Source organism: Anolis carolinensis, unplaced genomic scaffold, assembly GCF_035594765.1.
Source record: "Anolis carolinensis isolate JA03-04 unplaced genomic scaffold, rAnoCar3.1.pri scaffold_7, whole genome shotgun sequence".
Classification (NCBI taxonomy): domain Eukaryota; kingdom Metazoa; phylum Chordata; class Lepidosauria; order Squamata; family Dactyloidae; genus Anolis; species Anolis carolinensis.
The window spans coordinates 19208437-19226230 of NW_026943818.1; the positions used below are offsets into that span (position 1 = coordinate 19208437).

The 17794-nt window shown below is 37.7% G+C and overlaps 1 protein-coding gene across 2 annotated transcripts in view; it reads left to right on the forward strand.

The window, feature by feature from the left end:
* Positions 1-4835: 4835 nt before the first annotated feature.
* The window catches only part of aatf (apoptosis antagonizing transcription factor), a 77071-nt gene continuing 64112 nt past the window's right edge, over positions 4836-17794 (forward strand). For both annotated transcript variants that reach the window (XM_008120120.3, XM_062959364.1), the window contains exons 1-4: positions 4836-4985; positions 10474-10656; positions 13732-14160; positions 15613-15750. In XM_008120120.3, coding sequence (XP_008118327.3) covers positions 4838-4985; positions 10474-10656; positions 13732-14160; positions 15613-15750 — 898 coding nt within the window. In that variant the 5' untranslated portion in view covers positions 4836-4837. The remainder of the gene's footprint in view (positions 4986-10473; positions 10657-13731; positions 14161-15612; positions 15751-17794) is intronic.

Sequence of the window (17794 nt, forward strand, 5' to 3'; positions counted from 1 at the left end):
TCGAGGATAAGCCAAGTTTTTCAGCTCAATCAGAGTTGGACAGTTTTCTCTTAAAGTACAGTTTTATTTAAATATTCAAAAACATTTGGTATTATTACATTTATTATTTTTCTCTATTATTGTTGCTACTATTACATTTATTTTACTCTATTTTTTATTACAGTAGAGTCTCACTTATCCAACATAAACGGGCCGGCAGAACGTTGGATAAGCAAATATGTTGGATAATAAGGAGGCATTAAGGAAAAGCCTATTAAACATCAAATTAGGTTATGATTTTACAAATTAAGCACCAAAACATCATGTTAGACAACAAATTTGGCAGAAAACGTAGTTCAATACGCAGTAATGCTATGCAGTAATTACTGTATTTATGAATTTAGCACCAAAATATCACGATATATTGAAAACATTGACTACAAAAATGCATTGGATGATCCAGAACATTGGATAAGCGAGTGTTGGATAAGTGAGACTCTACTGTATAAGCCAAGTTTTTCAGCTCCATCAGAGTTGGACAGTCTTCTCTTAAATTACAGTTTTATGTAAATATTCAAAAACATTTGGTATTATTATATTTATTATTTTTCTCTATTATTGTTGCTACTATTACATTTATTTTACTCTATTTTTATTACTGTATTATTTCACTCTGATATTATTATTATTATTGCATTTATTATTTTACTCTATTTATTATTACATGTATTATTTTCCTGTATTTATTATTATTACCTGTATTATTTTACTCTATTATTATTAAAAGGATACATAAGCACATTTACATTGAAGAAGATGAGAATAATGATTTGATCAGAGTTAGACAGTCTTATCTTAAATTAGAGCTTGATGTAAATATTCAAATACCTTTAACCTACTGATGCCTCAATTAATGCAATTTTATTGGTATCTATTATTATTTTGAAATTTACCAGTAGCTGCTGCATTTCCCACCCTCGTCTTATACTCGAGTTAATACATTTTCCAAGTTTTTTGTTAATTGTACAATTAGGTGCCTTGCCTTACATTCAGGTTGGCTTATACTCGAGTATTTACGGTAATTTGATCAGAGAAGTCAGCCATAGCAGAGCACTTGATGAGCCAACCTGGACACAACATATTATTTGAGAACACAAAAATGCTGGAACTCTCTAACAACCACCAGGTCAGACTACACAAAAAAACCCATTGAAATTCACAAGTATGTGGACAGTTTCAACAGAAAGGAACAAAATCTGGCTGCCAGTATTAAAAAAAAAAACTCTAAAATCTGGACAGTAAATAAAGAACAACACTCAAAAAACAAGGGAATTCCAGGCAGGAAACAATCAGGGCCAGCTAACACCTCCCAACAAAGGATTCTCCCAGGTAGGAAGCAGCCAAGCTGCAAGGCTATTCAATGCTAATCAAGGCAGCCAATGGCAACATTCACACTTGCCTCCAACAGACAAGAGTTCTTTCTCCCACCTTGATATATAAACTCCACTTGCCTAGTTTTCAACAGACCTCACAACCTCTGAGGATGCCTGCCATAGATGTGGGCAAAACATCAGGAGAGAATGCTTCTGGAACATGCCATACAGCCTGGAAAACTCACAGCAACCCAGTGATTCCGGCCACGAAAGCCTTCAACAACACACAGAATGAAGGCTGGTTTTTTTTTTGTAATTTCATCCAAAGCTACCAACTGATTTTGTCTGTTTGGTTCTTTTTCGCAATGTTTTGGTCTGCTTTCATAGTCTGACAGAAGCTTTGGGAAAACATTTAATGGAAAATATTAATAATAACAACAACAGTAATAACGAATGTATTACCTGTTTCTCTCAGAGACAGAAGTAACATAGAAAGAAAAAATGAGACTTTTACATCTAACAATATGCCCAGGTAAATTGAAAGAACTGCATCATCACGTAAACAAATACAAATGTCAAACAACTCGAAATCTTGTTCCAAGATGTATCTCAAGATGCCTCTTTCATCAGTCTCTGGATCCTATTGACTAATTGAATTGTGAGTAAACAATATAGTGAGTAACCACTATACTAGAGCCACGAGGAGAGCATGTAACAAATAAAATAATAATAATAATAATAATAATAATAATTATATTAAGGCAGATCTCTTGTAAAGTGCCTTTAAATCAATATATATCTATATCTATATATATAAAAGAGTGATGGCACCACGGCAACCCACAAAACAACAAAACTACAGGCCCCCCAACCTCGAAATTTGACAACACAACCCATCATCCACGCCTCTAGGTTGATACAACAAAAAGAAAAGAAAAATAAAGTCCTCATTAGAGAGAGAGGAATAATTGCTTTTATCCAATTGCTGCCAGTTAGAAGGCTAAGCTCCTCCAACTTGGTCTCCTAGCAACCAAAAAAAAATCAATAAAAAACACTAAGAAATTGATACAATAAAATACTATAACAGAAAATAACTAAAAATAATACAAGAAAATAATAAAATATAATAAATAAAAATATAACTTACAATAAAATTAATAAAAAATGCAAATAACGTCAAATAAAAATTACACAACAATTTTTAACCAATACCACCACCACTTTGCCACAGCAACGGGCACAGCTAGTATATATATATATATATATACACACACCACTCTTCTATATCTTTTATATCTATCTATCTATCTATATTATACCATGTTGGATTTATCTGCCTTGTGACTTGAAGTTTGGGCTGCTGACCTGAAGGCTGCCAGGTTCGAATCCCACCCGGGGAGAGTGTGGATGAGCTCCCTCTGTCAGCTCCAGCTCCATGCGGGGACATGAGAGAAGCCTCCCACAAGGATGGTAAAACATCAAAACATCCGGGCAATGTCCCCTGGGCAACGTCCTTGCAGATGGTCAATTCTCTCACTTCAGAAGTGACTTGAAGTTTCCCAAATTGCTCCTGACATGAAAAAAAAATATTATTATTATTATTATTATTATTATTATTCCACGTTGGATTTTATTTATTTATTTATTTATTTATTTATTTATTATTACCTCATTTCTACCCCGCCCTTCTCACCCATCAGGGGACTCAGGGCGGCTTACAATATACATCACAAACACAGTTTACATCAAATTAAAAGTCATCCAAGATTAAAAATTACAATAAAAGTTAAAATATAAATTAAAAACAGCATAATTATGTGTCTATAAGTCAACAACAACAATAATATTTATATTATAATTATATATTATAATTATATGCATTATTATATCATATTGGTTCTCTTTTTACGTGCCTTTAAGTCCTCCAATAATAATAATAATCATCATCATCATCATTTAACCAAGTTGGCTCTTTTGTTACATGCCTTCAAGTCAACTCCTATTGTTGTTGTTGTATCATTACTATACCATATTGGCTCTCGTTAAGCACCTTTAAGGCAACTCGTATTATTATTATTATTATTATTATTATTATTGTATGACACAGCAAACAGAATAGATATGCTGGATTTCCTATCACAAAATCACAAGTCGAACACTTCCCAAGTGTCTAGGACTGTGTGATGTATTTTCGGATGATGCGTATTATTATTATTATTATTATTATTATTATTATTATTACATATTGGCTCTCTTGTTAAGAGCCTTTAAGTCAACTCCAATAATAATAATAATAATAATAATAATAATAATAATAATAATAATTTGTACCATGTTGGCTCTCTTGTTACGTGCATTTAATGCTACTCCTATTATTATTATACGATGTTGGCTCTCTTTTTACATGCCTTTAAACAACTTATTATTATTATTTTATTATGACACAGCAAACAAGATAGACATGCTGGATTTCGTTTCACAAAATCACAAGTCGAACACTTCCCAATTGTCTAGGACAGTGTGATGTATTATTATTATTATTATCATTATTATTATTATTATTTTATTATTATGACACAGCAAACAAGATAGACATGCTGGATTTCATATCACAAAATCACAAGTTGAACACTTCCCAAGTGTCTAGGACTGTGTGATGTATTTTCGGATGATGTGTGCAGATCCCAGTAGGGTGGCCTTTTGCAGTTGGCAGATCGTGATTTTGTCAATGTCTATTGTTTCCAAATGCTGGCTGAGATCTTTTGGCACGGCACCCAGTGTGCCGATCACCACCGGGACCACCCGCACTGGTTTCTGCCAGAGTCTTTGAAGTTCAATCCTGAGGTCCTGAGAGCGACTGAGTTTTTCCTGTTGTTTTTCGTCAATGCGACTGTCACCTGGGATGGCAACATCAATGATCCAAATCTTTTTCTTTTCCACAACTGTGATGTCTGGTGTATTGTGTTCCAGAACTTTGTCAGTCTGGATTCGGAAGTCCCACAGTATCTTTGCGTGCTCATTTTCCATTATCTTTGCAGGTTTGTGATCCCACCAGTTCTTTACTGCAGGGAGGTGGTACTTGAGGCATAAGCTCCAATGAATCATTTGGGCCACAGAGTTGTGCCTCTGTTTGTAGTCTGTCTGTGTGATTTTCTTACAGCAGCTGAGGATAGGATCAATGGTTTCGTCAGCTTCCTTGCACAGTCTGCAACCCAGAGACGTGGATGATGGGTTGTGTTGTCAAATTTCGAGGTTGGGTGGCCTTGTAGTTTTGTTGTTTTGTCCGCTGCCCTGATTCCATCACTCTATACATAGATGAGATATAAACATTGTGCGCATGCTCTCTAAGGCCCAAGAGGTTTGGCTTTCCAAACGCCCCGTAGTTTCACGACGGCTCTCTCTTCTCATTGGCTCGCCTCAGAGCACGCGAACTTCAATTCCCAGAAGCCTCAGCTGCGCTCTGCAATGATGAGGGCTTCTGGGAAATGAAGTCTGGCACCCGGCGAGGCGGAAGAGGAGACGGGGAAAAGGCCAGGCCAGGGAAGATGGCGGCGCCCTTGGCGGAGGAGCTGGAGCGGCTCCTGAACCCGCTTCCCGGCGCCTCGCAGGACCCCGAAGACGACCCTCAGGATGGTGAGGACCCGGGGGAGAACGGGACAGCCCTCGGAAGAACACCTTTCGGGCATTTATTCAGACATTCTCCATGAGGGGGAATGAGGAGCGCCGGCTGCGTGGAAGTGGGCTTTTCGAGGCTTCCCCTCACATTTCCTGAGGGAAACGGAGGGGAAATGTAATGAGAGGCAGGCCTTAAAGCCGGCTTGGGCGCAGGGCTCGTGGGAACGCCTGGAAGCGTGACCGCGTCGACACGTGTCTGCCTGGGCGACTGCATGACGTCATATATTTTAGCTATTATATTTCCATACTAGCTTGGGCTGTTTGAAAGTCATTTTTTTTAATTGTCCAAAATGCATAAGTTTGTGGGTGAACTACAACTGCCATCATGCCAGGTTAACCCCCAGAAACGCCATCAGTACTTAAAGTTTGTTATGTTGGCCAAGTTTGTTCTGGGAGCCTCATGGGTGGGATTCAGTGTGTTTTCTGGATGTTGGGTACTTATAATAATACAATAATACATTATATTGTACTAATAATACAATATAATAATATTAATTATATATTAGAGCAGGGGTCCCCAAACTTTTAAAACAGGGGGCCAGTTCACAATCCTTCGGACCATTGGAGGGCCGGACTATAGTTGGCCACCGAGCAATAATAATAATAATAATAACAACAAAAGCAATAATAATAAAAAAGAGTGTTGGAAGATTCCCTTTGGGCCATTGAGTCCAATCCCCTTCTGCCTTTGTGCACCGAAAGCACAAGCAAAGCACCCCTGACAGATGCCCACCCAGCCTCAATGTTAATAATAATAATAATAATAACAACAACAGCAATAATAATAAAAAAGAGGGTTGGAAGATTCCCTTTGGGCCATTGAGTCCAATCCCCTTCTGCCTTTGTGCACTGAAAGCACAAGCAAAGCACCCCTGACAGATGCCCACCCAGCCTCAATGTTAATAATAATAATAATAATAACAACAACAGCAATAATAATAAAAAAGAGGGTTGGAAGATTCCCTTTGGGCCATTGAGTCCAATCCCCTTCTGCCTTTGTGCACCGAAAGCACAAGCAAAGCACCCCTGACAGATGGCCACCCAGCCTCAATGTTAAAAATAATAATAATAACAACAACAGCAATAATAATAAAAAAGAGGGTTGGAAGAGACCCTTTGGGCCATTGAGTCCAATCCCCTTCTGCCTTTGTGCACCGAAAGCACAAGCAAAGCACCCCTGACAGATGGCCACCCAACCTCAATGTTAATTAATAATAATAATAATAATAATAATGAGGGTTGGAAGAGATCCCTTGGGCCATTTTGTCCAACCCCCTTCTGCCTCTGCAGACCAAAAGCACAAGCAAAGCACCCCTGACAGATGGCCACCCAGCCTTAATGTTAATAATAATAATAATAATAATAATAATAATAATAATAATAATGGTTGTAAGAAAAGAAGAGAACCCTTGGGTCAGCCCTTGTGCCGTGGGGGCCGGATAAATGGCTTCGGTGGGCCGCATCCGGCCCCCGGGCCTTAGTTTGGGGACCCCTGTATTAGAGCCTCCAGTGGCTCAGTGTGTTAAAGCACTGAGCTGCTGAACTTGCAGACTGAAAGGTCCCAAGTTCAAACCCAGGGAGCGGAGTGAGTGCCCATTGTTAAGCTCCAGCTTCTGCCAACCTAGCAGTTCGAAAAAAACATGCAAATGTGAGTAGATCAATAGGTACCGCTCTGGCGGGAAGGTAACGGTAGCGCTCCATGCAGTCATGCCAATGGCCACATGACCTTGGAGGTGTCTACGGACAACGCCGGCTCTTCGGCTTAGAAATGGAGATGAGCACCAACCCCCAGAGTCGAACACACTGGACTTAACGTCAGGGGAAACCTTTACCTTTACCTAATTATATATTATATATTCCATGTAATATTAATAATATTGCAATATATAGATATACAGTAGAGTCTCACTTGTCCAAGCCTCGCTTATCCAAGCTTCTGGATTATCCAAGCCATTTTTGTAGTTAATGTTTTCAATATATCATGATATTTTGGTGCTAAATTCATAAATACAGTAATTACTACATAGCATTACTGTGTATTGAACAACTTTTTCTATCAAATTCACTGTATAACATGATGTTTTGATGCTTAATTTGTAAAATCGTAACCTAATTTGATGTTTAATAGACTTTTCCTTAATCTCTCCTTATTATCCAACATTCTGCCGGCCCATTTACATTGGATAAGCAAGACTCTGCTGTACTAATAATACAATAATACAGTAAAGTCTCACTTATCCAACATAAACAGGCCGGCAGAACGTTGGATAAGCAAATATGTTGGATAATAAGGAGGGATTAAGGAAAAGCCTTTTTAAACATCAAATTAGGTTATGATTTTACAAATTAACCCTCCTTATTAACATCATGTTATACAACAAATTTGACAGAAAACGTAGTTCAATATTTAGTAATGCTATGTAGTAATTACTGTATTTACGGATTTTGCACCAAAATATCACGATGTATTGACAACATTGACTACAAAAATGAGTTGGATAATCCAGAACGTTGGATAAGCGAGTGTTGGATAAGTGAGACTCTACCGTATATCCTGCCCTTCTCACCCCGAAGGGGACTCAGAGCAGCTTACAAATTAAATTTACATACAATATTATATTATTAGCATAGCACAATATTGACAATAAATTACCATATTGTACTATATCTATACATTGTAACATTATTAATAATATTACATGAAATATATAATATATAATTAATATTATTATATTGTATTAGTATTATATTGTATTACAAAATAATATTATTAATATTACATGCATATACAATATATTATAATATTATATATTATTGTAAATTATATTGTATATATGTATATATGCATGTTTGTATACATATATAAAGTAAAGGTAAAGGTTTTCTCCTGACGTTAAGTCCAGTCGTGACCGACTCTGGGGGTTGGTGCTCATCTCCATTTCCAAGAGCCGGCGTTGTCCGTAGACACCTCCAAGGTCATGTGGCCGGCATGACTACATGGAGTTCCCTTACCTTCCCGCCGGAGCGGTACCTATTGATTTACTCACATTTGCATGTTTTCGAATTGCTAGGTTGGCAGGAGCTGGGGCTAACAGCGGGCGCTCATTCCGCTCCTGGGATTTGTGGAAGTGGATACCCCAGCTACATATATATTTTCTCTTTTATTATGTGTGTGTACACACACACACATATGTACATACACAATCATATACATACACAGGACCAAATGTTAATAAATCTTTTATTTATTTATTTTTAATTTACATGACCATATAAAATGCGCTATGTGATATTTATGTAATATGTAAATGTGGCTCTATATTAGACCAAAAGCCATGAAAGGCTTCAATATTTAATAATTCCTTAATTTTTTTTGTTTCCAATGTACAATATTGTAGCATACAGTGTATATATAGGAAAAATCTTTTAATTAAAAAACATTTTCAAAAACTTATTAGGCATCAGCCACCTTTGGGACTTTTGGTCCTATCTATATATCTATCTACATAATATTTATAGATATTGTATTTATTTCTAACCATGATTCTCTCAGGATTGAGACCAAAGGCATCTGGGGGCATTGCTTCCCTATGATTTTTTTTTTACATTTTTACTGAATTTAGTCTATCCTTCTATTAACTTGAAAGTTAACTTGGGCTTTTCTTAACACAGGCCTGCAATGAACCGTTTTCAATGTATTTTAAGTGCTGCTCTCAGTCTTCCTACTGCACTTCCTTTATTTCTTCAGAGCTGTGTAAAACCTTCCAAACTTGCAAATAAACTTGAAGAAATGCCTGCCTTGCACCTGATTTATTCCCTGGACTCAATTGCAGTTCAGTGTTGTCTCGAGTGCTTCAAGAGCATTTAATCCTATATAGGATGTACTTTATTTCCATTCCCCATCCCTTGGCAAATAGTCTCTTGTCAGGAGCGCATTAATGCTTTCAAAAGCCGCATCAGAAAGGCATTAGCGATGTGGAGCCAACGGGATCGCTTGATTGGGAGAGCCATTCTAACCCTATAGTTTTATGTACGGGGTGCTGTGCAGATGAGTGAAATCAAAGCAAGAATAAGATTGAATAAGGATTCCTGTTTGGTGTAATAATCGCAAGATATACTCTTAAGTGTTGAAGAAAGTAAGAAAGATCAGAAATTGCTGATATAATTACTGAGAGTTTCATTTCTTTCAAATGCTCTTTTGGCATCTCTTATGGGGTCTTGGTTTTCCTTTTTTTCTCTTTGCTTTTAGTGAAATAATATTTCCTGGCATCCATTAAGAACTTTTATGTTTAGGCAGGCCTTCGGAGATAGTCATTAATTAATCAGCCCCAGTGGGTTTTTAATAATTTATCCTGTTTTTATTACGGTCTTACCATTTATGTGTTTTAAATGAAATTTTTATCTTGTATTGTTGTTTATATTGATATATTGTATTATTGTTTTATCTTTTTATATTGTGATTGTATTGTGTTGCTTATATTTTGTTCTTATGTTGTTTGGGCCACTGCCCCATGTAAGCTGCCCCGAGTCCCCGTGGGGAGATGGTGGCGGGATATAAATAAAGTTTTATTATTATTATTATTATTATTATTATTATTATTATTATTATTATTATTATTATGTAGAGTTCAATATATATAATGCCAGTATTGTCAACATTTAAATACGTCTGTTATTGGTAATCCTCCAATTCTGGTGAGTAGAAGCAAGATACAGTAATTGTTACTGATAATAATCAATACTGGCATCATGTTGTTGACTTACATCTTTGCTTTAATTAGGAATGCTTTAACTGAAGGGATCCCTTAATGCTTTTTTTAAAAAAAATGTACTTAATATTGTTTTAAATGTTCTTTTTAAATGTAAATTGTAAGCCACTTTGAATCTCATTTGGGAGAAAAGTGGGATATAAATCAAATAAGTGTCTCAGAAAATCTTCTCAGTACAAATTACAGTACTGTTTCTTTGCCATGGGGTAGTTGTTAATCATGAATTTTAAACACGCCTCTTGTGTTCACTATATTTTCATCTTCATTCTGTGTATTTTTATATATATTTGTCGAAATATGTCTTAATGTGTGTATTTTATATAATGTTTACAATGACTGTGTATTTTTCGCTATGTTGTAACCTGTCTGGAGCTACAAGGAGAGTGGGCAAGAGAAATACAAGAACAACAATTATTATTATTGGTGTTGTTGTTATGAATGTTGGGTATAATGCTAGCAGGGATTCTGAAATCCTGATAGTTGAGGCCAAACAGTGAGGCAAGCAAGAGATATTATTGAACTCATAGGGATAACTTGGGGAGCATTTAGTTAGGAAAGGGAATGAACAAGAGATGAGATGCAGCCGTTTCTTGGACAACGTATGTTTTAGGGCTCTTGTATGGGAATTGCCCCCCCAGATGAATCCCTCACACATCTTCCATTTCTCTCCCACCCAGCCACCGCAGCCCGAGTTGTTGACAGATTTGATGAAGCCACACTTGAAGAGGATGACTTTCCTGTGGGCCGCATACGAAAAGGGATCTCTGCAGACCTCTTGGATGCTGATAAGCGATACTATGGGAAGGCCACCTCCCGAAAGGCCTTGGAGGAAGAGCTGTGGGGAGAAGCTCCGCTCTTGGGTAAGGCTCTGTGCCCTTTAGGTTGTCTACATTTCCATCCCGAATTCCCTAACCTTTGGTTTGAGAGCTTCATAGTTGTGTGTGTCTGTCTTGCAATGTTTTATCTAGTTTTCAAACATCTATGCCATGGGAGACAATTTTTTTAATGTTCTCAAGCATCTTAATTTGAGGATTAGATATTTTCTAATGCTATTTATTAGAAATAGTGATTTGTTTTTGGATTATGAATTGTCACATTAGAAAATGCATAAGGCTGTAGGTAAATTACAACTTCCATCATCCTCTGTCATTGACTCCAAACCAACCAAGTTGACCATGATGGGAACATGTGCCAAATGTGGTCCATATCCATCATCGGTGGGGATCAAGGCACTCTCTAGATGTGGACATACTACAGCTTCCACCATCTTCTGTCATTCATAATAATAATAATAATAATAATAATAATAATAATAATAAATATTTATACCTCGCCACCATCTCCCCACGGGGACTTGGGACGGCTCACATTGGGCAAGGCCCAACTAGCACAATTTACAAAAACAACAGCATAAATACATTAAACAATATTAAAAAATAGTAAAACACAGTAAGACAATAAAACAAGAGTTAATATTCATCCTCTCCAAACCCTGCCAGAATTGGGTTTCTGAGAGTTTTCTGGGCTGTATGGCCATGTTCCAGAAGCAATCTCTCCTGATGTTTCATCCACATCTATGGCAGGCATCCTCAGAGGTTGTAACCTCACAACCTCTAAGGATGCCTGCCATAGATGTGGGCGAAACTTCAGGTGAGAATGCTTCTGGAACATGCCCATACAACCCGGAAAACTCACAGCAACCCAGTGATTCCAGCCATGAAAGCCTTCAACACACACCCACCAGAATTGTAAGTTGGCCTCAATGGGTCTATAGGCCAGTTTTGATCCAGACCCATTGTTGGCAGGATTTGCAATGGTTCTTCTGAGACATACATAGAGAGATACATAGATCAATGCATATTTTGAATTTCATTCTGTACGTAGATAGGTTGTTATAGAGGCAAGTGCCAACTTTCATATCAATTTTTATTAGCATATTCCTTCAGCATTATTTGGTGTGTGTTCCAGTGCAGTTCATGATCTCCTGAAACCTTGATGCAATATTTTCCTGTTGCCAGAGGTTCGTTATCAGGTCCTCATCAGAGAGAAATTGGCAGCCTGTTTTTTTCGCACTGATGGATCTCTCAGGAATTGTATCTTCCTTTCTCTTGTACAATTCTCCCCTTCCTGCCTGTATAAAGATGTGTGTGAGGGGGCTTGATCACCTTATAATGCTCACCCATTATCTCATTATTGAATGGGAAAGGCTGTCAGCTAATCAATGGGTCTGATAATCATTTAGCCACTGCAGCCTCGGCAGAGTGCAAGTTTGAGGTTTCAATCTGAGAAGGAGTTACTAATTGTTCCCAATCTCAAATTGCTGAAATTGAGATATGTTGGCACAGCGTTGAAGAAGTTAGAAAAAGAAATCTTGCGGCTCCTGCTGATAACACTATGTAACAAAATTTGAAAAATCTGTTCCTGGTTTGAAAGTGTTATGTCCTGTTTAATTGTGCGGTTCTTATTTTGAAAGTAGTTGTTCTATTGCAGAAAATTTACTTTTGTGGCTGCCAAAAATTATGTGAAATTGTGTTGTTGAAGGTTTTCATAGCCAGAATCACTGTGTTGTTGTGAGTTTTCCGGACTGTATGGCCATGTTCTGGAAGTATTTTCTCCTGACGTTTCACCCACATCTATGGATGGGACTTTGTGATATATTCATTGAAAAACTAGCAAAACGTGTTGCAGGATGTTTAATAAACTGTTTTTATGATGGAACTGATTAGGAAATGACATTCATCGCTCGGGAACAAAAATCATGTTATGTAGTGTTATTTTTAAAACTGACATTTATAGCAATAGAGAAATGAATGCTAAAGAATATTTATTGGTAAATGTTGACAACAGAGAATTGAAAATATATTATATTATTATATTTGTTTATTAGGCTTATTGTTATTTCACCTTTCTTCCAATAAAATATACTGAACATGCAATATGAAAAATAGCACACACTATTACATATAATGGAAAGGAAAGAAATGAAATATATAACATACTAGCTTACATACCTAGTGATGTTTAGGTTAGGGATTTTGTAATGCTACTTATTAGAAAGAGTCTTTGTTTGGTTTTGGATTTTATGAATGACCCATTGGTTGTTTTAAACAATTAGACATAAGATCTGGTAGATCTATATCTATATCCCAAATGACACACTTTACACGCTGCAGCAGTTTGGGGGAGGATGGACCAAGGATGATGGGATTGGCAGTATCTTCATCCTATTCACCTCCCACAGACCACTGTGATGCCCATGAATGACGAAACTGTACCAAACTTGACACAAATGTGCAATGTGGCCTACTTTACATCCTCCTGCGGTTTGAGGGAAAAACAGACCAGGGATGATGGGATTTACAGTCCCTTAACACACTTCCCCAGACAACTGCAACACACACCAATGACTGATCAATACCAATCTTGGCACACATACCCCCCATCACCCACTGTACATCCTGCTGCAGTTTGAGGGACAATGGACCATGGGTGATGGGATTTACAGTACCTTCACTCACTTCCTGAGACCACTGGAACCCACACCAATGACTGATCAAGACCAAACTTGACACATAGACTACCCATGACCCACTTTACATCCTGTCGTTATTTGGAGGAGGATGGACTATGGACAGTGGAACTTGCATATGGGAGTTGTAGTTCACCCGCACCCACTGAACCCAGCTGACATTGGATCTAGGCTAAACTTGGAACATGGGCAAACAATGCCTTTCTCAAATGACCCGGGCACTGCCGGGTCCCCAAGTTAGTTACAAATAAATTTTAAAATCCTCCCAATAAGTAACACATCAGCAATTTAGGCAGGAGGGAAGTGGTTTCATCTGCGGTTGTATAAACTTCCTTTTTTTAAAGCATGTATTTTGTTGGAAGTTAGGATGGACTGACATTAACTGTTGCCTCTTTATTCCCAATAGATGAAAACATTTCAGACGATGAGGAAATGACAGATGAAGATGACCTTGACAGTGAAGCTCTTGAAGAGGACTTAGATGAGGATGCTGCAGAAATGGAGGAGGAAGAGGAGGGTGAAGTGACAATTACTGACCAGGAGGAAAAGAAAGACTCCTCCGAGGACCAGAAGAAACCGTCTTTCAGTTTCCAGGCTATTGATGATTTTGAGAAATTTGCAGCGGGGATGGATGAAACAGAGAGTGAGGATGATGAAGATGCCAGCGCAGAAGAGGGCGATGAAGGCGGAAGGAGCTCGGAGGAGAATTTCGATGAGAGCAAGGAGGAAACAGTGGGTGGGGATGAAAGCGAAGAGGACAGGGCGCTGTTGACATTCTCTGAAGACAAAGTGGTTGAAGAAGTCGCAAAAGGAAAAGCCGTGAAAAATCAGATAGGTCAGTAGATGGGATGTTTTCCTTCGGGAAATGGGGTTTGGATGTCTTTCTGTTCAGAGCCGGTGACATGTTTTCTAGCAGAAGTGAAGATTGTCCCAAATCGAAATGGACAAATATACCCATTCTAGTAATCTCTGATTATTTAATTGTTTAGCCTTGATTCCAGCAATGATTATGTTTGTCTCAAAGTTTAAGGAGTCAATCTGATCAAGGTGGTGGGAGCCGTCCCACCATATGTTTCTCATGATATTGTAATAATAATAATAATAATAATAATAATAATAATAATAATAATAATATGATTTTATTTGTATTCCGCCCTATCACTAGGGGACTCAGGGCAGATTCCAACAAACAAAAAACAACAGAGGCCCACATTCAATGCCGAAATATTTATTTTGAAGCCCTATGCATGCTAGAGATGAGCAGTTGTGGTGGATTGCTGTGAGTTTTCCAGGTTGTATGGCCATGTTCCAGAAGCATTCTTTCCTGACATTTCACCCACATCTATGGCAGGCATCCTCAGAGGTGGTGAGGTCTGTTGGAAACTAAGCCAGTGGGGTTTATCCACCTGTGGAATAATGTTTAGGGTGGGAGAAAGAACTCTTGCCTGTTTGAGGCAAATGCAAATGTTACTATTGGCCACCTTGATTAGCATTGAATGACTTTGCAGTTTCAAAGCCTGGCTGCTTCCTGCCTGGGGGAATCTTTTATTGGGAGGTGTTAGCTAACCCTGATTGTTTCCTTCCTGGAATTCATCCTGTTTTCTGAGTGTTGTTCTTTATTTACTGTCCTGATTTTAGAGTTTTTTAAATACTGGTAGCCAGATTTTGTTCATTTTCATGGTTTTCTCCTTTCTGTTGAAATTGTCCACATTCTTGTGTATTTCAATGGTTTCTCTATGTAGCCTGACATTGTGGTTGTTAGGGTGGCCCAGCATTTCTGTGTTCTCAAATACTATGCTGTGTCCAGGTTGGTTCATCAAGTGCTCTACTATGGCTGACTTCTCTCGTTGAATTACTCTGTGGTATTTCATGTTCCCTGATTCATGTCTGGTCCCTATGTAGACTATGCAGACTTGTCCACATCTGCGTGGTATACAGCAGACTCCTGCAGAGGTGAGAGGATCCCTCTTTTCCTTTGCTGAACATAAGATTTCCTGGATTTTCTTAGTGGGTCTGTAGCTAGTTTTTAACAGAGTTCTTTTTCCTACTTCTGGGAACTCTCTAACAGCCACACAGATTGCTAAAATCAGAACAAATCAAGCCAAGAAACATGCAGAAATCAATATTTAGTTTTGAAGAAACAGTATGTTTTGTGTTAAATTGCAGGGGGAGGCCTTCAACCATTTTAAAAGGAATCATGTTCGTAATTTTTGTCTGAATGACTTGGGTGCAGAAACATGGGCGACTATTAAAGTGATGTTCTTTTCTCTTGCCTCTTTTCCTAAAGCTCTGTGGGATCAGCTTCTGGAAGGACGGATTAAACTGCAGAAAGTCCTCTTGACAGCCAACCAGCTACCACAACCAGATACTTTTCCTGAGTTTAAGACCAGAGGAGGGCCGGAGTTTTCCAATGCACTCAAGAACAGTAAGTGTCTTGTTTGTTGCTTCCGTGATTGTAGGAGTCTTCTGCTATCCTTCAATTACATTATGTAACAACATTTGAAGAATTTCTGTTCCTGGTTTGAAAGTGTCATTCCTGTTTAATTGTGTGGTCCTTACTTTGAAAATAGTTGTTCTACTCCAGAAACTTTGCTTTTGTGGCTGCCATGGACTAGGTTGAATTGGCTGAGACTCTTATGAGTTATTCACTGAAAAACCATAGCAAGGTTGCCGCAATTTAATACACCTTTTCCATGTTTTTATGATAAAACCAATTAGGAAATGACATTTATAACTCAGGAACAAAAATTGTCTTGCAAAGTTTGTACATAATCTTAAGGAATTGTAATGCTACTGTATATGTCTGTGTTGTTTTAAATATGCCGTTAGCCACCCTGAGTCTCAATATCTATACAAACAATAAATGTGAAAAATACAGTAGAGTCTCACTAATCCAAGCCTCGCTTAGCCAAGCCTCTGGATAATCCAAGCCATTTTTGTAGTCAATGTTTTCAATATATCGTGATATTTTGGTGCTAAATTCGTAAATATAGTAATTACTACATAGCATTACTGCGTATTGAACTACTTTTTCTGTCAAATTTGTTGTAAAACATGATGTTTTGGTGCTTTATTTGTAAAATCATAACCTAATTTGAGGTTTAATAGGCTTTTCCTTAATCCCTCCTTATCCAAGATATTCGCTTATCCAAGCTTCTGCCAGCCCATTTAGCTTGGATAAGTGAGACTCTACTGTATGTATGTATGCATGTGGCTGGGATGTCCGCTTCCACAGACAGACTCCCAATTCCCAAAATAGCTATTTTATCTATTTATTTACTACAGTAATACAGTATTAGTAATATTACATGTAATATAAATATATAATTAATATTATATTGTATTATTATTAGTATTGTGTTACATTATAATATTATAAATATTACATGTATGTACAATATATTATATGTTATTGTATATTGTATAGTATAACAATATTATATATATATATATATATGTGTGTGTGTGTGTGCGTGTATATATATATATATATACACACACACACACACACACACTAGCTGTGCCCGGCCACGCGTTGCTGTGGCGAAGTCTGGTGGTATGGGAAATAAAGTATTGAGGAATTGGTGGTAGTTAAGGTAAAGGGTAAACGTTTCCCCCCGACATTAAGTCCATTATAAATGGGTTATATAGCTGTGTGGAAGAGCCTTGAGTCTACACTGCCATATAATCCAGTTAAAATCAGATAATCTGTATTTTATAGGCAGTGTGGAAGAGGCCTAAGTGAGGCCTAACTCTGCCTGTCCCCTGGGCTGAGTGGGTTGCTAGGAGACCAAGTAGAGCTTGGCCTTCTAACTGACAGCAATTGGAATAAAAACAATTATTCCTCTCCCTCTAATTAGGACTTTATTTTTCTTTTCTTTTTGTTGTATGAACGTAGAGGCATGGATGAGGGGTTGTGCTGCCAAGTTTAGTGTTTCTGGGATGTGTAGTTTTGTTGTTTTGTCCTAGGCCGAAATTTCATTACCCTTTTATATATATAGATATATAGTTAATCCAAAACCTTATGCATTTTATACCATTACAAAACTGTATTTTTCAAACAACCCAGGCAACGCCGGCTACCCAAGCTAGTAAATAAATAAAATAGTAACAGTTGCTTATCAGGTTACAATCCCAGTTTGCTAGGAAACAATGTAAGTGTTTTTTCAGTAAGTTTGTTAATCTTCATCAGGAGACGTGTTTTCTACTTCACATTCAACTGTAGCTTTAAGCGACGCTTCCCTTCTCCCCCCTCCAAGTGTTCATTCTTTTTTTGGTTTAAAAGGCAAAGTCCCGCCAATAGTGAGCCTGACCTTTGAGTAAAACGCATGCCATTAAACTATTTAATGAGATGCATTACAAACTGTAGTGAGCGGCGTGTTTCATTATAGGTCCGGAAACGGCGATATCATTAAAGACCTTTAACAGAAACAATGGTTGACATTTTGATATTTCCCATAAGCAAAACA